Here is a 22,285-nt window from a genome sequence, read left to right as displayed (position 1 = left end):
ACAAACTCCTTGAAAATTACAATGGACTAAATAGATGCCACGGACTCTAGGAAACAAGATAAAACAAACTCAAAATACTGAAAAAATTTAAGAAAATGAAAGGTATCTAATTGGAAAACAAATGACTGGAAAAAAGACTGAAGAGAAAAAAATTTAAGAATCAGTAGACCACCTGAATGCCATGACCCAAAGCAAAAAAGACAAAAAGTGCAGACATATTTCAAGAAATCATAAAAGAAAAGTGCCAAGACCTCTTAGAACCAGAGGGCAAGATGGAAATCAAAAGAATCTACTGGTGATCTCCTGAAAATGAACACTCCCAGCAATAAAAAAGCCAAAATCAAGCACTTTCATATCAATAACAAAAATATCATAAACAGACCAGAAAAAACCCCAAGTAATGAAGAGCCAAAGTCAGGATCAAAAATGACAATAATATTATTACATATTAGGAAAATCAGCCTAGGACAGATAAGAAGCTCTCAACAATGAAATTCTGAACAAAGAGGAAAAAGGTAGATAGACAGGTAACTCACTATCCCACGTAATGTCATGTCCAGAAGATGAAGGGAACAGAGGATGACTATAAAAGTTCAGTCCAGTTTCTAAGAATCCTTTCTGGAGTGATAAAGCTTATAATGAGCTGAAGGTAGTAAAAAACCAAACCCCCACAAAATTAAACAAACTCCCCAAGCCTAACACCCACACAAAACCAAAACTAAGGATTAAAAATAGAGGTATAGCTATGTTGAGGAAAAGAGAAAGATCAAAGAAGGGATATTAAATATTAATTAGGATAATTGATTAAATAGGCTACATGGTGGGCATGGATGGGATGAAAATAGCTGATAAGAGAGAAGTACTTCTCAATTCTTATTTTGCTTCTGTTTTTCTGATCAAGGATAATGACTTTTGGACTGGAAAGTATATAACAAATACGGCTAATGGAGAGTTGATAGCCAGGTTAAACAAAGACATGAGTAAGCACCCAATTGCCCTTACTGAGCTCAAATCAGTTGGCTCAGATGAGCTACATCCTGCCAAAATGAAAGACTATGATTGCTGATCTAATGTCAGCTATAAGATAAATCTATATAAGTAATTAGCATTCTTATAGTGTTCCAAAAGTCTTAGTGCAGTTTTAAGCTATTATATTGTTTGGATCTTCTCATGAGCAATTCAATTTTTCTTCAATTTAGTTCTGTCATTATTTCTGCAAAGAGTATTTTATAGTTAAGATTCATATAATCCTTGAGTGAATCTTGATAGATACATTCCCAAGTATTTCATAGCTTCTGCACTTATTTTGAATTTTGAGACTTTGGGGACACACAGTATATATAACCAATGGAACCCAGCAAGATGAGCAAGAAGAAATTCTTTCCAAAACAGCTGTAGAAGGTATGAAATATCTGGGAGTGTGTCTACACTTATTCACTTAGGGACCATATGAATCTAACTACAAAAGACTCTATAGAAATATAGATCTAAATAACCGGAGAAACATTAATTGCTCATAGGTAGGTAGAGTCAGTATAAAAAAAAATTCCCTAAATTAATTTACTTTTTCAGTGCTACGTGCAACTCCCAAAAGATTTTGTAGAACCAGAAAAAATATTAAAATTCATTAAAAGGAGAAAGGTTAAGAATCTCAAGTATAACAATAAAAAAGTGGAAAAGAAGAGGATTTATCAATTCTATATCTCAAACTGTACTATAAAACAGTAATTATTAAAATGGCTTGGGCGGAGGGGGGGGGGGGAGGGAGGAGCTAGGTGGTACAGTGGATAAAGCACCGGCCCTGGATTCAGGAGGACCTGAGGTCAAATCTGGCCTCAGGTGTGTGACCCTGGCCAAGTCATTTAATCCTCATTGCCCCACAAAAAAGAAAAACAAAACAAAACAAAAAACCAAAAAGACTTGGTACTGGTTAAGAAATCAAGAAACTGCTAAGTGGAATAGATAGTGTTTGAAAAATTCAGCTATCTCCTCCACCCTGACCAGTTATTGGGAGAAGGACTCACTATAGGACAAAAACTGCTGGTAAAATTGGTCAGCAGTCTGCTAGAAATTGGGTTTAGACTAATACCTCATGTCATACATCAAGATAAGCTCCAAAAGGGTATCTATCTGTATATATGTATGTGTGTGTATATATGGAGAGAGTGTGTGTGTGTTTATATACACATATGTATACAGATATAAGAGGGCACATCATAAACAATTGTAAAGAGTAAGGAAGAAATTATTTCTCAGATCTATGGAATTTTTTGGGAAAAGTTCAAGACTAAACAAGTGATTGATAGTATCACAGAGGATAAATGGACAATTTTGATTATATAACATTCAAATGTTTTTATACAAACAAATCTAATAGCAAAAATTAGAAGGGTAATTGGGAAAAAATTCTTTGCAATAGATTTCTCTGATAAAGGGATCATTTCTAAGATATACAAGGAACTGATTCAAATGAATAAAACTAATAGTCTCCCCAGCAGAAAAATGGTCAAATGAAAGGAACAGGAAGTTTTCAAACTGATTGGCCATCATGTAAAGTGCTTCAATAGTAGCTAATGTTTATATTGGGCTTACTATGTGCCAGGCACTGTGCTGAGCACTTACACAAATATTATCTCATTTGCTCCTCACAACAATGCTGTGAGGTAATTGCTATTATTATGTCTATTTTATAGCTGAGGAAATTGAAGCAAATCTTAGTTAAGCAGTTTGCCCAGGTCACACAGCTAGTGAGTGTGTGAGGCCACATTTGAGGTCAGGTCTTCCTAATTCCAGGTCCAGAGATCAATCCTTTATGCATATTAGCCACCTTTAAATCACTAATAAGAGAAATGTATATTGAAGCAACTTTTAGGTTCTACTCACACTTATTCAACTGGCAAAGAAAACTACAGAGTTTAAAGCCAAATACTAGAGGGGACTGTGGGAAAATATGTCCACTAGGACACTGATGGTAAAGATGTGAATTACTACAACTAATCTGGAAAGCAATTTCGAATTAGACCCAGAAAGTTACCAAACTGGGCACTTCCTTTCACTTAGGTATGCCACTGCTAGGCTTATACCTAAAGAGAACTGAGGAAAAACAAGTAAAAGGACCTGTACAAAAATATTAATAGCAGATTTTTTTGTGGTAGCTAAAAATTAGAAATTAAGGGCATATCCTCTAATTGGGGGAAGACTAAACAAATTCTGCTATCTGAATGTGACGGAATATTACTGTGCAACAAGAAATGATGAAATAAAGAACTTGAGCTTTATGAACTGATGCAAAGCTAGCAGAACTACGAGAACAACGTATACAATGATAACACTACAGAGAAAAACATGAAAGACTTTAGAACTATAATGACTGGAATGACGCCACCTGCTGGAGACTTACTGTAGAAAAGTTCCACCATGAGGTGAAGGTCTCTGAGGGCAAGACCATGCGTCTTTGGTGTCAGTCAGGAAGTGACGTTTGCTTGTGGGAGGAAGAAGGGGGAGGCTGGCGCTCTGACTTTCTCTCTTTCCTGTGGACTCTGGCAGAGAGCGGAGCTAGGAATGCTCTCTCCCTTTAATAGATAGAGGAATCTAGGTCTTTCTCTCTTTACCAAATTCTTATTCTCCTTAATAAATGCTTAAAAGCCTAACTCTTGCTAAAGCTTATAATTTATTGGCGACCACTCATTAGATATTTTAGACAGTATAGCTAGAATTTTAGCCCTTACAGAACTCTGATCCACACAATTATAAACCAGAAGTACAAAAGAATGAAAATGAAGTGGCTTGCGCCACTCACCTACTAACAGAGATGTAATGAACTTAAAATATAAAAAAAGACATATTTCAGACACGGCTAATGTGGGAAGTTTATTTGCCATAATCTGTAGTTATGTATTGAAGAACTGTTTTGCATGGTTTAAAAGAAAAAATTTACTCAACAGAAGGAGTAGTGGGAGGGAGAATTTAGTTAAAAACTTACTTGCTATCTGAAAAATAAAAAGAATAGGCTATTTAAAAAAGACTATTGAGCATGATAGAAATACCTTAAGATTAGAGAAAGGCACATGTCCTGATTTTTTTAAAAAGGGAAGAAAACTGGAGTCAGCAAACTATAGGGCAATGAGCTTTTACTGGATCCCTTGCAGAATTCTAGAGTTCATATGTGGTGAGTGAACATCTTTTAAAAAAGTGATGACATGGGGCAGTTAGGTGGCACAATGGATAAAGCACTGGCCCTGGATTCAGGAGGACCTGAGTTCAAATCTGGCCTTAGACACTTGACACTTACTAGCTGTGTGACCCTGAACAAGTCACTTAACCCTCATTGCCCTGGAAAAAAAAAACACAAACAAAACTGATGACAAAGAGCCAGCTTGATTTTATCAAGAATAAGATATGCCAGACAAACTTTATTTCCTTTTTTGACAGGATTACTATATTACTAAATTAGGTCTATTCTATGGATATAGTTTATCTAGATTTTAGCAAAACAATGAAATCTCTGATGGTATTTGGTGGTAAAGAAGAGTCACATACAAGATGAGAGTATAACTAAATTACTGAAGAGGCTGAATGGTGAGATACAAAGGGTAATCATGAAATGGCTTGCTCTCAGTCTGAAAGGCAGAGTCTTTTGGAGTTTTTCAGGGATTTTATGCTTGGCCTTGTAGCATTTAGTATTTTTTATCAATGATTTGAATAGAGACAAAGAATACTTATCCTATTTGCAGATGACACATACTGGGGAGAGATACAGGGAAAAATATAGAAGGTCATGTTTAGATTTTTAAAAATCAGTTTTGTACACATAATATTAAATAGGTATGAGTAGATAAGTGTGAAAAAGAGTTGGTTATTAAAGTGGATTAAAATCAATACTAGCCAACAGTGTTATATGGCAGCCAAGAAATCTACTGCGACCTTATGTTCCATTAAAAGACATACAACTCCAACCAATTAGGAGATAATAATAGTCTAAGAACTCTACCTTGGGCAGACCGCACACGGAATACTGTGTTGTGTTATGGGCATACATTTTAGGAATGGCTGGAAAGTATCCAGGATGGTGAAGGGCTTCAAGGTCATTTTATATATATGGATTGGTTAAAGAATTGGTTATGTTTGGCCTTCAAAAAAGAAGATTTAGGAAGCCATGAGATTTGTCTCCAAGTATTTTAAGGGTTGTTCAAAGAGGTATTAAAACTTAGGGTTTTTTTGTCTGCAGGGGGCAGATATAGGAAAGATGAGAGGAAGTTGCAAAGATAAAAACATAGGCTTGATTTATAGAAAAAAATGTCTAATAATTAGGTTTATTCAGAAATGAATGGTCTGTCTCAAGTGATAATGTTCTTTACTGGAGATCTGAAAGTCTCTATGACCACTCATCAATTTAGGTATAATTACATTAAGTCCCCACTATATGCAAGGTATTTCACTAGGTGCTAGGAATACATACATAAATACATACACATATGATAATTGTCTTCTAAGAACTTACACTCAATGGATTTGTTCTATTATTTTTGTTATTAAAGTTACTGTATACTATTGAAAAGAAAACTAAAACTTACTGTTATTGGTACATCTTTTGTTCCTGAATTTAGTAAATGAAGGTTTAAAACTTTTGGCATATCTATAAAAACAATGGGAAAAAACACTGTATTTTAATATGATAATTCACAGTTGTTGTTGTTAACAAGTACCTTATTAAGAAACATCAAATGGGTTCTGCTCTAATAAAGCATATTAATATTTTTTAAATGAGTTCTAAATAGTCAGTTTTTTCAAAATCATTTTTTATACATAAGGGCATCACACTCTGCAAATCTTATCAGGAAGATCAGTTAATACTGTCAACTTTTTAATACAATATAATGCTGAAGGTTAATAATTGTGGAACAAACAATGTAGTAGCAATGTATCTAACCAAAAAAACCAATTCTTCATTCCTGAACAACTAAATTACAATATATAACATAAGAGAGACAATACTGGCCCATATGTACAACAACGGAATCCTTTGTTGATTTGAACATTCTCTGAATCTAGAAGTTAATTTTTTTTTAATTGCTCTTTAGATATGATTATCAAAACAAACAGTGAATTAAGAGAAAAAGATTATTTATTTTTTCAGTCAAGAAATACATGTAGCTTTGTTTATATTGCTCTGTGGACCTATTTTTCCCCCACTTAGAGAGCAAAGTTAATGATAACTGTACCTAAGACAGAAGTGTCAGTTAAAATATTTTGTTACTAAAAAAAAAAAAGAAACCCCAACCCCCAACTCCCTTCTCCCCACATTAGTTGTTTTGAGTCCCACAGAAGTTAAGAAAGTAAGATTCAGCTGCATGGCTTATTAAAATGTAGCAACATTAAAAATGTACTACTGTAGCCATTCTGCATTGCATAGGGCTATACTAAATAGTACCCATGAAAAGGTATGTTTTACCTTGTGTCCGCAGTGTACCAAAATCTAACATTTCAGTTGAGGAATAAATTCCAGGAGCTTAGGGAAAAGAAAAGAGACTGGTTATATTTATTTAATAAAAGCAACATAAATTGAAAAACTAGAAATTACTACAGTTTCCCACAAACCTGTGGTAACTTCAACTTCAACAGGAAGAATGATAAACTCTGTGCTGTCTGAAGCATTGGTTTTTATTCTAATGAAGGCTGTGTGATTGTCTGCTTCTCTAGATGAAAAACTGGCTCTCATCACTCCCTTCGTTTCATAGGGTGGGATTTCCTAATATAACAAACACATGCTAATGTAAACATAAAAGAATAAAGTCCTAAAAAGCACTGGTATTTTAAACTGATAATATTTAATATCATTGTAAAATCATCAAGGCAAAGAAACTAAGTGGCCCTAAAGTATATAATTAGTAGCAAAATTATCATGAAAATCACAAAGTATAGCACATCTTTAAAATCATTTGTTCTTTAGTATGCTAGTATTTAGGTATTTAAATTCAGATTTGGAGCTTTCAGTACAACAGAGACTCTAAACATAATAGTATATGAGCAGTGACCTGGGTATAAGGGATGCAAAACAGAACTGGGAAAGAGCATAAGGAGGAAGGGGAAGGAATGGAGGACAGAGAGAGGGTGGAGAAAGGGGGGAAGGAGGAAAGAGAGAGACAGAGACAATAAACAACGCCAGAAAGAGTAGCAGAGAAAGAGACAGAAACTTCCCACCAGTCCACAGCCCTCTCTTTAAATGATAAAATTAATGCTCCATTTAGCCTACTGTTTTCAAGAAAGATTACTTTCAACAACAATTTTTAGGAGGTAAGGTATAATAAAGTACTTTAGCACTTTATTGAGGAAACCTGAGGCTACCAGCATTTTCCCAGTATATACCATTGTTATAATTCAGTACAGTTCAAAGGTCTATACCAGACTGGCCAATATATGCAGTATCCATTGCCCAGTGTATTTATATTTAAACTGGGGTTTCTGACCCTTCATTCAAGCTGATTTAAACCCCCAGCAGATTCTACAAATAAAGCTCTGCCCTTGGAGGTTTTGAATCATGAGGTCTGAAGACCTCTGAGGTGCCTTTCAACTCTCCGATCCAAAGTAAAAGTCATCCATACATTTTTAGTTAGCTATCATTAGTCCTTAAGTAACTTTCTAGATCTCTCCCTCATCTAATAAGAAAACAACAACAGTTTAATCAGATTACACTGGGGAGAAAAGTACATTGTTACTTACCCATAATTTTCCAGTACCCCCTTGCTGACCTGTTGGAAGCTCTAGGTGGAGATCACCACCACTTGAATACATTTCTACTACCTATGAGGACAAATGAAGACTACATTTACATTCACCTTTAGTAGAAGAGATTTGTGAAAAGAGAAAAGTAAGTCTGATACTCTATCTTGAGGTCAGATAAAAATTCAGTAAAAGATATGGACTGTTATTAAGTTAAAACTATCACAACTATGTAAAAAGCACTGTGCTCTTGGTACTCAAGGTATCATAATTTAAAATGACAAGAACATGCACCACAATGTTCTCAGAAGCAGAATGAACAAAATGTATTCACAGAGAACTCCAATATTCATAGGATGTTAAGTATATAAAAAGCATAAATCAATAAGAAATGCAATGCTTTAGAGGGTCAGAAATACTTTTTCCTTGTTAAAACGGTTTATTTTTTGTCATCATTTTCTATTTTCAGTTTCAAGTTCTTTTCCTCCTCTCCCCCTCCCCCACCCACTTAGGGGAAAAAAAAAGATCCCATTACAAATATGTATAGTCATGCAAAACAAATTTCCTTATTAGCCATGTTCCAAAAAAAGAAAAAAAAGATAGAGAAGAAACTATGCTTCAGTCTGTACAGAGCCTATTAGTTCTTTATATGGATGTAAATAGAATGTTTCATTAGGAGTTGTTGCAATTGTGATTGGTCACTGCGATGTTGAGTTACTAAGTCTTTCAAAGCAGATTATTTTATAAAATGGCTATTATTGAATAAGTTGTTCTTCTGGTTTTGCTCACTTCACTCTGTGTCATTTCATACAAATCTTTCCAGGTTTGTCTGAAACCACCCATTTCGTCATTTCTTACAGCACAATAGTATTCCATCCCATCCATATATCACATCTTGTTCAGCCATAATCCAACTCATAGGCATTTTTTCAGTATCCAATTCTTGGTTCACGCAACACACACACACACACACACACACACTCTCTCTCTCTCTCACATCTTCTGCTATGAATATTTTTATACAAAGGAGTCCTTTCCCTCTTTCTTTGATCTCTTTGGGTTACTGACCTTGTATTAGTATCACTGGATCAAAGGATATGTATAGTTTAGTAGCTTTCTGGGTATGGTTCTAAATTGCTTTCCAGAATGGTTGGATTTGTTTACAATTCCATGAACAATACATCAGAGTACCTTTTAACCCACATCCTTTCTAGCATTAATCATTTTCCTTTTTTATAATCTTAGCCAATCTGAGCCAATTTGAGGTGGTACCCCAGAGATGTTTTAATATGCATTTCTCGAATTATTAGAGACTTAGGATATTTTTTTCCATATGGCTATTGATAGTATGGATTTCTTCATTTGAAAAACCAATTAATATCTTTGACTACTTATTAAAATTGACTCAGTTCTCAATATATTTTTAGAAATGAGACCTCTGATCAGAGAAAAATGTGGCAAAGAATCCCCCCCCCTTTCCTTCTAATTTTAGCTGCATTGGTTTTGTTTGTGCAAATGTTTTTTTTTTTTAGTTTTTGGTAATCAGAATGATCTATTTTAGCTCCTGTTAACCTCTCTATCTCATGTGGTCATAAATTTTTCACCCATCCATAGATCTGACATGTAATTTCTTCCATGTGGCACTAATTTGCTTATTGTATCACTCTTTAAGTCTAAATTATTTATCTATTTTGAACTTATTTTGATATATGGTGTGAAAGTTGGTCTGTGCTTAATTTCTGCCAGAATATTTTCTGGTTTTCCCAACAGTTTTATTCAAATGAGTTTTTGCTTCAATTGTTGCGCTCTTTGAGTTTATCAGACTCTTCTATTCCTTACTGTTCTCATTTACTTCTGTATATAGTTTATCTAATTTGTTCCATTAATCAACAACTCTATCTTACCTTGTATCAAACTGTTTTGACAATTGTAGTTTTCTAGTATAGTCTGCAAACTTATATTGCTTACTCCTCTTCCCACCTTCATTAATTTCCTTCAAATTCTTGACCTTTTATTGCTACAGATAAATTTTAAGAATTCTTTTTTAGTTTGATTGGTATATCACTGAATAAATAAATTAATTTAGGCGGTATTGTCATTTTTAATTATTTTGGCTAGGCCTGCCCATGAGAAAATAATATTTCTCCAATTATTTATATTTGTCTTTATTTGTGTGAAGTGTTTTATAATTGTGTTCATTCACTTCCCAAGTGTGGCTTGGCAAGCAGACTCTCAAATATTTCCTGCTGTCTGTGGTGATTTTAAATGGAATTTTTGCATCTATTCCTGCTAGGTTTTATTTGGTCACATACAGAAACGATGACATTTATGTGGGTTTATTTTAAATCCACAACAACTTCAGCAACAAAGTGGGTTGTTTTAACTATTTTTTTCAGCTGACTCTTTAGAGTTCTCTAGGTAAATTATATCAACTGCCAAGAGTGATGGATTTGTTTCCTTATTGCCTTCACTTATTCCGTCAATTTCTTTTTCTTTTCTTAGAAAGGCTTTTAGCTTACCCTCATTAAAGAAAATGCTTGCTCTTGGTTTTAGATAAATACGACTTAACATTTTAAGGAAAGTTCTGTTTATTCCTATGCTTTCTAGTATTATTTTTTTTTCCTTAAATGGGTGTTGTATTTTGCTATTGGCTTTTTTCTGCATCTATTAAAAGAATCATCAGATTTCTGTTGCTTTTGTGGTGTTAATATGGTTAATTATACTTACAGGTTTTTTTTTAAAATTAAACCAGGGGGCAGCTAGGTGGCATAGTGGATAAAGCACTGGCCCTGGATTCAGGGGGACCTGAGTTCAAATTCAACCATAGACACTTGACACTTACCAGCTGTGTGACCTTGGGCAAGACACTTAACCCCCAATAACCCTCCCCGCCCCCCAATTAAACTAGCCCTGCATTTCTGGTAAAAATCCAGCCTAGTCACACACGGTATATGACCTTTGTGATAAATTGCTATAATTCCCTCGCTAGATTTTTCCCCCATCAATATTCATTAGGGAACTTGGTCGATAGTTCTCTTTTTCTATTTTGACTCTCTCTGGTTTAGGTATAAAGACCATATGGTGTCACAGAAGGAAATTTAGTAGAACTTTACTTGTTTTTAAAAAGTTTATCTAATGGGGGCAGCTAGGTGGCGCAGTGGATAAAGCATTGGCCCTGGATTCAGGAGGATCTGAGTTCAAAGCTGGCTTCAGACACTTGACACTTACTAGATGTGTGACCCTGGGCAAGTCACTTAACCCTCACTGCCTGGCCCCCCCACCAAAAAAAAAAAAAGTTTATCTAGTATTGGAATGAATTATTCTTTAAATGTTTGGTAGAACTCCCTTATAAATCCATTTGATCTTGGGGCTTTTTTCTTAGGGAGTTCACTGATGGCCTGCTCAATTTCATTTTTTATGAAAGGATTATTTAACTATTCCATTTCCTGTTCTGTAAATTTCGATACCTTCTGTTGTGGCTGCCATTGAGGCTACAATAATGTTGCAGCCATGGCCATCCGCTACCCCATCCATGGCTGTGGGCCTCAACAAGGGCCACAAAGTTACCAAGAACGTTTCGAAGCCACTACACTGCTGCTGCCGTGGGCGCCTGACCAAACACACCAAGTTTGTGAGAGATATGATCCGGGAGGTGTGTGGGTTTGCCCCTTAGGAGAGGTGGGCCATGGAATTGTTAAAGTCCTCAAAGGATAAGCAAGCCCTAAAGTTCATCAAAAAAAGGGTGGGAACTCACACCTGAGGAAGAGGAAGAGAGAGGAGTTCAGCAACATCCTGGCAGCCCTGAGGAAAGCTGCTGCCAAGAAGGACTAAACTGGACCCTGCCTCTGCCTTTCCCCAATTACCCAATAAATTACCCAACAAAGATTTGACTAAAAAAAAAAAAATCGGATAACAAATTTTTGTAAACATCCATCTATCTCATGTAGACTGCCAGTTTTATTAATATATATTTGGGCAAAATAGCTCCTAATAATTGCTTTTATTTCATCTTCATTAGATGTAAATTCACTATTTTCATTTTTAGATACTAGTAATTTAGTTTTCTTTATTTTTAAAAATCAAGTTTAGCCATTTTTTTTCAAAAAAGCAATAGAAAGCTTCTTTAATTTAAATTTTGTTAATTTCTCTTTTAACTAATCTCAGTATTTCTATTTTGGTGTTTAATTAGGGGTTTTTATTTTGTTGGTTTAGGAAACATTTTAGTTGCATGCCCAATTCATTTACCTACTCTTCCTCTCATTTATTAATAAAAGTGTTGAGAGATACATTATCTCCAAAGTATTGCTTTGGTTGTATCCCAGAATTTTTGGTATGTTATGTCACTAATTTCTATTATCTACATGAAGTTATGAATTGTTTTCTATGAGGTTATTTGACTCACCTAATGATGTTTTCCATTTTTGTGTACTTTTCTTCTTTTTGAGAAATCTTGAACTAATCCAATTGCCTCCAAATGGTCACCTTAGCACAGACTTCTGTGTGAGGTCTGGCTGTCCTTCCCTCACTCAGTTTTCTTAAATAACATTTCTACTTCCTCATAGAGCATAATTACTGAGGACAAAAACAGTGGTTTCCACTGTCATTGATGACTACTGTAGCAAATGCTTACAAATTCACTGCACTGGTTTCCATTTGTTTGCCCTTTTCAGTGTCATCTATAATTGTTCTCCAAATGATTTAGCTTGACCTGGTCTCACACCAAGCTTTCTGTAGGCTTGTTTTCCCTTCAGTTGCTTTTCTGTGTTTTGTGAAGCAGTATTGTTTTCAATCATATATAGCATTTTGTAAATGAGATTTGTGTTAAACTGTGCTGCCATATTTCTTTGTTTAGCAAGGAAATTAAATGTTTGCTGACTGATGTGATTTCTGGGCCTATTTGCTCTTATCATTAGGATGACCATTTAAAACATGTTAAACTTACTCTAAGAAATGGTCAGGATCTTTACTTCAATTCATTTTCTATCTTCCAGAGTCAATAGTAGTTTGCAGCTGTTGTAATTACAAGTAATGTCTTTTTCTCATCTTTTTTCTTCCCACTGAAGTGATAAAGTAGTGATGAGGAACTTTACTTATCTCGGCATCTCTTGTAGTTCTCTCTCTCTCTCTTCCAAAAGCAGAACATTTGACAACTTTTTGACCTGTCTTAGTGATAATTTCATCCTTCCAAAAAGTAGAGGAACCAACATTCCTCTCACTAACAGGGAGGAAGTCCTTGTTGCTTTGATGGAAATGAGAGGGAGATGGGGTTACTTCTTAAGTATGTGATATGTATCCTAGATTATTGGGAAAGCAGATTTCACATGGTTCAGAGGAAAGCCAGGATTCTATAGAATAAAATATTATAAGGGAAGAATGAAAGATGTTCAAGAATGAAATTCTACAGAAGGGGAAACTATGGGATTTGTCTGAAAATACCAGTGTGAATGTATGGGGAATTGACCAACCAAGTTAGGATTTAAAAACTAAGTAAAGAAGAAGGAAACATCTTATAGCAGGTTATAGACGATGACTTTAATAGCATGATCCAATATTTTAAAAAAGTGTCAAGAATGCTAAAATTGAGAATGAACTGGTGCTGCTGAGAAGAGATAAGATGGGGGGGCAGCTAGGTGGCACAGTGGATAAAGAATGGGCCCTGGATTCAGGAGGACCTGAGTTCAAATCCGGCCTCAGACACTTGACACTTACGAGCTGTGTGACCCTGTGCAAGTCATTTAACCTTCATTGCCCGGGCGAAAAAAAAAAAGCTTAACAGAGAAGAGATAAGAAGGATCAAAGATGGGGTAGTATCCTTGTTTGGATGAAATGGGATGCTATAACCTGACCCCTAACAGAGAAAAGGAAAGGCTGCTTTCACATCCCAGCTGTTTCTGTTTTCTCTGCAAGGAATGAACCTTGCTTACTAGAAAATGAAAAGTAAACAGTGATAAACAGAGAGGTGATATCTTGGAAAGATGAGAGAATGAGAAAACATACATCTCCCAAGACACCTGGTTGAGATCAACTACATCCTCAGGTCCTGAAAAAACTAGTGAATGTGATTGTTAATTCACTGTTAGTGATATATAAAAAATCATGAGAAATGGGAGAAATACGATAAGATGGGAGAAGAGCCAATGTCCCCACTTTCAATAGATAGCCCTATCAAGTATGGCCACTGAGCTTGACTATGATTCCTAGAAAAATTCTAGAACTGATGAGCATCTAGAAAGAGAGAAGTGCATTCCAAAAAGCCAACATGGTTTCATCAAGAACAGGGGAGGTAAGATGAACTTAATCTCCTTTTCTGACAAGATCACTAATATGTCCTAAATGGTGGTGGTGGAGGGGGAAGAAATGTTAATAGAAAAACCACAGTTTTTTCTAGACTTTAAAAGCAAAGATTTTGATAAAGTATCTGGTAATATTCTTGTGGAGGAGCTGGAGAAATATGAATTAGATGATAGTGTAATCAGAAGAATCCATAATTGGTTGGATGCCTGGACTAAAAGAAAGTTGTTAATGGTTCAATGTCAGTATGGCAAGAAGTCTGCAGTAAAGTGTCTGAGATTTGTGCTCAGTCCAGTGCTAACATTTTTACCAATGACTTGAATAAAAGCACAGATGGTATGTGCACCAAGTTTGCCAATGACCCAAAGCTGAGAGGGGCAGCAAACACATTAGGAATGACAGTCAGGCTCCAAAAGGATCTTGATAAGCCTATCTTGATAAGTGCTTTATCCACTATACGACCTAGCTGCCCCCTAATCACTTCCTAAAGGAAAGACCCAAAGGAAAACTCCCAGAAATGTAATAGCCCAAACCTAGAACTTACAAAAAAAAAAAAAAAATGCTGCAAACATCCAGAAAGAAGCAGTTCAAACATTAAGGAACCACAGTCAGGATTACATAAGATGTGGCACATCTACAAAAATTCGGAGATCTTGGAATATAATATTTCAAAATGCAAAATATAAAAATGTACAACCAAGAGCACCTTATTCTGAAAAGTTAGGAGAGGCTTTTAATGGGATAGAGTACATTCAAGCATTGATGAAAAGATTGAAACTGGGAACTTCAGAAATGCAAACAAAAGAGTCAAAACCTAAAAAGGCAAACTTATTTGATCAATTTAAAGGAGCTGGTAAGATGAAAGGGAACCCCACCCCCCCAACAACAAATATCCCTTCAAAATCTTAATTCTTAGGGGCAGCTAGGTGGTGCAGTGGATAGAGTACTGGCCCTGGATTCAGGAAGACCTGAGTTCAAATCTGGCCTCAGACCCTTGACACTTATTAGCTGTGTGACCCTGGGCAAATCACTTAACTCCAATTGCCTCATCCAACCCCCCCCCCCCAAAAACCTTAATTCTTTCAAAGGGTATGAAAAAGTTAAATAAGAAAACAGAGGTCCTGGTGGGTAGACTAGTAGACCGATTCTGTTCTTAGTTTTAAGAAAGGAAAGAAAAGGAATGTAACAGTATAGAAAAGGAGGAATAAGGGAGTAGAACTTGTTGTTTCTCATAATGGGGTACCCATAACATTTTAATTAAAATAACTTTGAAAGATTTTTTTTTTTTTTTTTGCTGGGCAATGGGGATTAAGTGACTTGCCCAGGGTCACACAGCTAGTAAGTGTCAAGTGTCTGAGGCCGGATTTGAACTCAGGAACTCCTGAATCCAGGGCCGGTGCTTTATCCACTGCGCCACCTAGCTGCCCCCACTTTGAAAGATTTAAGAACTTGGATCTATTCAATGATCAACCACGCCTCCAGAGGACGGATGATGAAGTATCTACATCCTGATAGAGGGTTAATGAACTCAAGGTGCAGAAAGAGGCCAACATGTTTTGTCAGGAACATTATGTGAATTCTATTTGCTTGACTATGCTTATTTATTACTAGGGATTACTCTCCTCTTTCTTTAGGTTTTAATTGGGAGAGGAGTTTGGTGAAGAGGGAAGTAAGCAATAATAATGTCAAGAAAAAGGGACAGAAGGGAACAAAAAGAAATTCAGGAAGAAACACAGAGAGGTAGGACAGTTTTGAAAATAATGTGGAATTGTTATGTGCTTTTTTTTTTTTAAAGCAAGAATATGAAATGGAGATTCACAGTTTCTATGTAATCCTCTTTTAGTGTTCTGCTGGGAACAGTCAGATCTGCAATCACTTGTTTTGGAAAGGCAAATTTGTTCCAACATGATTGATATATCAGGGAAATCTGAGCAAAATTTAAATTTTATGTTTGTTTATGCACAATTTTGTTTGAGATAAAGTGAGAGAGCACAGAAAACTGCATTATTTCATAACAAATACTGACAAGTTGTAACATTCTCCCCCTTCCTCCCTGCCACCCTGGATGCCCACTTCCACAAGCAAACTTCAGGTTCTGTTTCAGTTAAAGAGCCATATTTATTGTGTATTTTCTGGTTTAGTAGGAGCTCTAGGTGGCTGAGGGCTAGTCTGACCTCTCCATAGCCCCCCGCCTTCCACCAAGGACCAGAGGTCTAAAGTATCAGTTAACCTACCAAGTCCCAAGTCATCAGATTGACAGTTGAGTCTCTGTGGGAACTGGGGTCACTATTTATTGTAATGTTTATATATATTTTTTTATCATTTAACATGTGTAACACTATGCCACCATTTTTATTAAATCAATGATAAAACTCCTAAATGCTGTGTTCCTAGCCCCATTGTGTCCCTAAACCTTGTGGATTTTATTGTGTTTTTTTTTTACCTAGTGGAATAATTTTTAAGAATGCATATATCGGGGTCAGCTAGGTGGCGCAGTGAATAAAGCACCGGCCCTGGATTCAGGAGGACCTGAGTTCAAATCTGACATCAGACACTTGACACTTACTAGCTGTGTGACCCTGGGCAAGTCACTTAACTCCAATTACCTCACTTAAAAAAAAAAAAGAATGCATATATCAAATTATAGCAGAACTGACTATATATGGAAATGCTTTTTGGGGGGTTTAGGCATGGACTAAAAAATTAAATAAAAAAAGAAAATTAAAGGAGATAAAGGGAAACTAACAACATGTATGCTTTAAGCAAGTTCATAGAAAAGTCTATGTTGGAACTGAGACAACAATACATTACTAATTTTGATTTCTGCTATTTATGTTTATCAAATTTACCTTGGAATAAGAATGATTTTTTTTGCTTTATATTTTCTTAAGTTTATGGGAATGTAAGACTGACCACATAATATAGCATAAAGATGAAGTATCAAGTTGAAAATATCTTATAGCTGAATATTTAAAATTTTGATTTTATGAGGACATCATTCATCTTCCTCCATGTCCTTCACTATATACTTTTGGAAAGTTCACTTTAAATCCACTAGATTAAATTTAACTCTTGCATACTAAAAATATAATAAGTTGTACACTAAGTGAACAGTACCAAGGCAAAAAAAAAGGACAAGCATATTAAAATGTTAAGAAAATAACCTTGCAGCAGCTAGGTGGTGCAATGGATAGAGTACTGGCCCTGGATTCAGGAGGACCTGAGTTCAAATCTGGCCTCAGACACTTAACACTTACTAGCTGTGTGACCCTGGACAAGTCACTTAACCCCAACTGCCTCACAAAAAACAAACAAAAACAAAAACCAAAAAACAAAAGAAAATAACCTTGCCTTAAATGAAATTTTGATAACTAAAGAGTTTGTGGAGGGGGGTGGGGGAAGAACAGTTGGAATAAGCAAGTATAGTGATACTGTCTATATGTGCATGCATACACACACACACACACACACACACACACGTAAATATACATGAATGTACACAGTTGCATTTGTATACATATATACAAGAGTACTGCAGTTAATCCCTTTCCATTATAATACTGAATCAAGATCTGTGGTCAGAAGAACATATTTCATAGTTGCTGATGTTTCTTAATAGTGTGACAGTGGTAGTGATAGGAGGGAGGAAAGAACATGAGTTCAGATATATGTAATACTACTCCTCCACTGCAGTGTGCAGCAGTTATGCTGCATGCTTTGGCAAAAGGGAACAACAAATCTTCCTCTCTGACTGCGGGCCTTTCCGAAAATAACTAGAGGGAAACTAACAGTTGTATGTAGGTGGGGTTTCTTTGAAGATCTGTTACAGAAGCTAACCAGAACAAGAAAGATATTCTATTACCTAAGGAGGCAAAATGACATCCATTTATCATTAGGAATGACAAGGAAAAAAAAGTTTGTTATATTTACCTTGCTTCATTTATGTATTGTGAAAGATGTTGGCTACAATAATACTTTTCTTTGACAAGCAATGCTTATCTAACTAAAGGAATTAAACTTCTTAGTAAGTGTCTAGGATGGACTAGTCACTGTGGTATCTGTGGTCAGAATATTCCCTGTCGATGTTGGGCAAGTTGGGGAAAAAAAAACTCACAACTGATTACATGGAAAGCAATTCCTATTTATTCTAGGTTATTTTTCATTATTCAGGGACTGAATACCTGATGTACAGCATATTCAGGCACTTTGTGTTTTCCTTATTTCCCTTCTGATTACCTCTACTACAGGGGTCTGTGTGGAGAAATATTTTAGCTCCCATACCTTTTTTGGGCCAGATAACATTTATTACAGAAGAAACCACATGTAGGCAGCTGTGAGCCTTGGCTTCACCATATAAACTGAAGGTTCCCACGCCACTCAGAATTAAAGCTTTAGACTTTAATAAAACAGATTTGCATCCAGATTGGATCCTTGGAACTTATTCTGAAGGTTACTGTATATCATAATATCTTAGTAACCAGCATACTGACTGGAGACAGGAAATAATTCTCTGCTTTGGCTGAAGAATTTCTGAAGTATCAGTAGGAAGTACCAATAACTCTCATGTTCAATGAGTACACAAAATGGAAGGCTAAAAGTGTAGATGATAATGACCCACAATAGTCTAAAAGTTAAGGGTTGTGGGGTTAGTGTGTTTCACATGCTTGGAACTAGGGAAAGAGGTCACATTTGATCAGGGAAATGGATATATTTCCCATCAGCTAACTTTGTACTTTTAAGTAGAAAGATCGCTGAAATAAGAAACTGGAATTATAAATTTATTTACCAAAAACATATCCTGGATGAGCCTTATGGTTCAACTTTCTATGTTCTCATTTGACTCAATTATCAGAGATGATTTGCTTACATTTACATTGGGATAGAAACAACTTAAGGCATTAGCCTAGAAAGGAAGAAATCTTGAATGGTGGAAAACAGACCACTGTTAAAACAAATTATTTAAAGTAGTTTACACTACAGACCTGAGCAGTTTTTAGAGTTGTTTCACAAGTAAATTTAGGCCAAAGAAAGATCTATAAAAGCATTCTCTCTTAATACATTTAAAATGAAACATCTGAGATGAGGAGAAAATATCAAATCCAAATAAGCTGAAAAGTAATATTTTTTTTTTTGTTGTTTTTTTTTTTTTTTGCGGGGCAATGAGGGTTAAGTGACTTGCCCAGGGTCACACAGCTAAGTAAGTGTCAAGTGTCTGAGGTCAGATTTGAACTCAGGTCCTCCTGAATCCAAGGCCAGTGCTCTATCCGAAAAGTAATATTTTCAATACAAACAAGTGCAGTTTTAAAAATACTTTACTCCTACCCTCCTATCTAGAAGTTTTGGGGTAATTTCCTTAATCCTTCAGTAACTGAGTTTTCAAGTAATTTCTTTTATATGATCTTCAGCAAGATCACATAAGTTATCAAGATGCACTCACCTGTAAAGGTTCACTGTGAGGATTGTGTATATTGATTATAGGTGAAAAACTGCTATTTACAGGAACTCTGGCCCCAATAAATGGGCGCAATCTATATGGGTTTGGAACACCAACACCAAATACCTGTTTCAAAGAAGAAACAAAAGATGCATTTAAGCTATATCTCTAGTACTTCAAACTACCTAGAACTGAGAATGAGAGGCAAGCAGCACTGAGAAGCAGACAGAGAGCTCGTCTCAGAGCTAGGATGACCTGGGGTTATGACCCTTCTCCAACACATACTAGTTGTGTGATCTCAGCACTGTAGTAACTGTCTTTCTACTTACAGTTGGAGTGCCTGACACACAGTAGGTGATTAATAAATGCTTACTGACTGATTGATGGTTTAAGTTAAAGTGCTGACTTTCATTGGTAAAAGGAGTTTCCTCTTACTGAAGTACCTCACATCACTGAAATGATGGGTCTTCCCAATCTATATCTTATAACTATGATTACCCTTTAAGGAAACAATAATTTTAATTTGATGGGAAAATCTCATTAGCTTCCTTTCTTTAATCACACACATATATGATGTAGCAAACTTTGTACTATTATTTTTATATGTTTATTAAGAATGAAAACAATACTACCTTGTATGCACACAGTCGTTCACATATTGTTTCCCCCCACGAGTCTTAGAATGGGAGCTTCTCGAGGGCAGGAAACTTGTTTTTGCCTTTCTTTGGCTTCCCGGTGCTTAGCACAGTATATGGCACATAGCATGGGCTGAATAATGCTTGTTGACTATTGACAGACACTAGGACTTAATGTTACTGAAGTCACAAAAATGAAACAAAAGGTGATTCTCTCCAAATCCTTGTCACATCCCAGTCCCAAGTTATCCCTGCACAAGGTGACGTGAGGGGTCAGTCATTACCTCACACACTAGATTAGACATCTGCTTCTAAGGCAGATTAAATAGGATTAATATATTTTTTAGATTTGCAGTGGGAAGTGATGGGGCAGAAGGCAAACAAGCCTTTTCTTTTACCTGTTCTTTTCATTTAACAAATATTTAATGCCTACTATGTGCATAGCACTATGCTAAATGTTGAGGGATATATGGAAGAATAGAATTAATGGAAGAAATAACAGAATAAATCAACATACCAAAAAAATCTTGCCTAGCTCACACCACACTGGCTCACCATTGTGATTGTTTTACAAGCATACTTTGTTTTATCACACTTCACAGATATTGTGTTTTTTATAGATTAAAGATTTATGGTAACATTGTTGAACAAGTCCACTGGTGCCATTTTCACAACAGTATGTGCTCACATTGTGACTCTGTGTCACATTCTGGTAATTCTCACAATATTTCAAACTTTTTCTTTATTACTGTATCTGTTACGGTGATCTGTGATCTTATATGGTGATCTTTGATGTTACTATTGTAACTGTTCTGGAGCACCATGAACTGGGTCCATATAAGACAATGAACCTAATCAATAAATATTGTGTGTGTTCTGAATGCTCCACCGACTGTTCCCTCCCCCTGGCCTCCCCTATTCCCTGAGACACAATATTAAAATTAGGACAATTAATAACCTTACAACAGCCTTTAACTGTTCAAGTGAAAGGAAGTCAATCGATGAGGCAAACTTCATTGTTTTATTTTAAGAAATTGCCACAGTCACCCCAAACCTTTAGATCAGTCAGAAGTCACTGACAACGAGGCAAAGCTCTCCACCAGCAAAAAGATTTTGACATACATACTGAAGGCTCAGGTGATTAAAAAAAATGTCTGATGTGGACTTATTAGGAAGCTTCTTAGGGAATAGAAAGCCATGCACAGAAGAGCTCAAAGATTTCTGGTTTCTAAGAAGCAATGCACAGCATGCTATAAACAACGTTTTTAGTATTTTAAAACATAATAAAGTATTTTAAAATTAAGGTATGTACATTGTTTAGACATATCACACACTTAATAAACTGCAGTACAGTACAAATATAACTTTTACATGCACTAGGAAACCAAAAAAAAAAAAATCATGTGACTCACTTTATTGTGGTATTTGCTTTATTGCGGTGCTCTGGAACTAAACCTGCAGTATCTCTAAGCTATATCTGTGTACTGTTTTATAATATTAAATTTGAAACAGGAGACCTACCCTCAAAAATTTAAATTGACTTTTTCATTCCCATGGTGGAATGATTAGTACTATAAAGACAATGAGTATGAAATATGAAAAATCTACCAAGTGCTTTAGGCACTCAAATTAAACATAAAATTAAATATATAAAAATATATTTAAAATATAAATAATAGACTAGATAGATTAAAATTATATAAAAATATATAAAATATAAAAATTAATCATTAAAAAATTAAGGGTTTGCCTGGCCTTAAGACAACTGCTACAATCCTGAAAGAGCAAGATATGGATTTATAAACTATTTTGCTTTAAAATAGACAAACCCTAAGTATCTTTCAAAAGGCTTTCCTGGGGCAGCTAGGTGGCACAGTGGATAGAGCACTGGCCCTGGAGTCAGGAGTACCTGAGTTCAAATCCAGCCTCAGACACTTAACACTTACTAGCTGTGTGACCCTGGGCAAGTCACTTAACCCCAATTGCCTCACTGAAAAAAAAACACACACACAAAAAACAAATGAAAAAACTCCAAAAGGCTTTCCTAATATATTATCAATATGATTAAAAATTTTTTATCCATCTCTTTAGTTTTTACATTACTTTGGCTTCCAAATATATTATTCATTCTTGCTTTACCCAGAGAACTAACTCTTGTAACAAAAAATAAGAGAAAAAAACCTGCAAAATTAAATGCCATATCAAT

General features: G+C 35.6%; 1 protein-coding gene across 1 annotated transcript in view; it reads right to left on the bottom strand.

Annotated features, from left to right (window-relative positions):
* Positions 1 to 22,285, bottom strand: part of TMEM131 (transmembrane protein 131) — a 225,571-nt gene that overhangs the window by 53,320 nt on the left and 149,966 nt on the right. The window contains 5 exon segments of the mRNA XM_043993447.1: positions 5,574 to 5,635; positions 6,452 to 6,508; positions 6,598 to 6,748; positions 7,720 to 7,800; positions 19,448 to 19,570. Coding sequence (XP_043849382.1) covers positions 5,574 to 5,635; positions 6,452 to 6,508; positions 6,598 to 6,748; positions 7,720 to 7,800; positions 19,448 to 19,570 — 474 coding nt within the window.

Source organism: Dromiciops gliroides, chromosome 3 (genome assembly GCF_019393635.1).
Source record: "Dromiciops gliroides isolate mDroGli1 chromosome 3, mDroGli1.pri, whole genome shotgun sequence".
NCBI classification, from domain to species: domain Eukaryota; kingdom Metazoa; phylum Chordata; class Mammalia; order Microbiotheria; family Microbiotheriidae; genus Dromiciops; species Dromiciops gliroides.
This window is presented reverse-complemented; position numbering and strand designations above follow the sequence as displayed.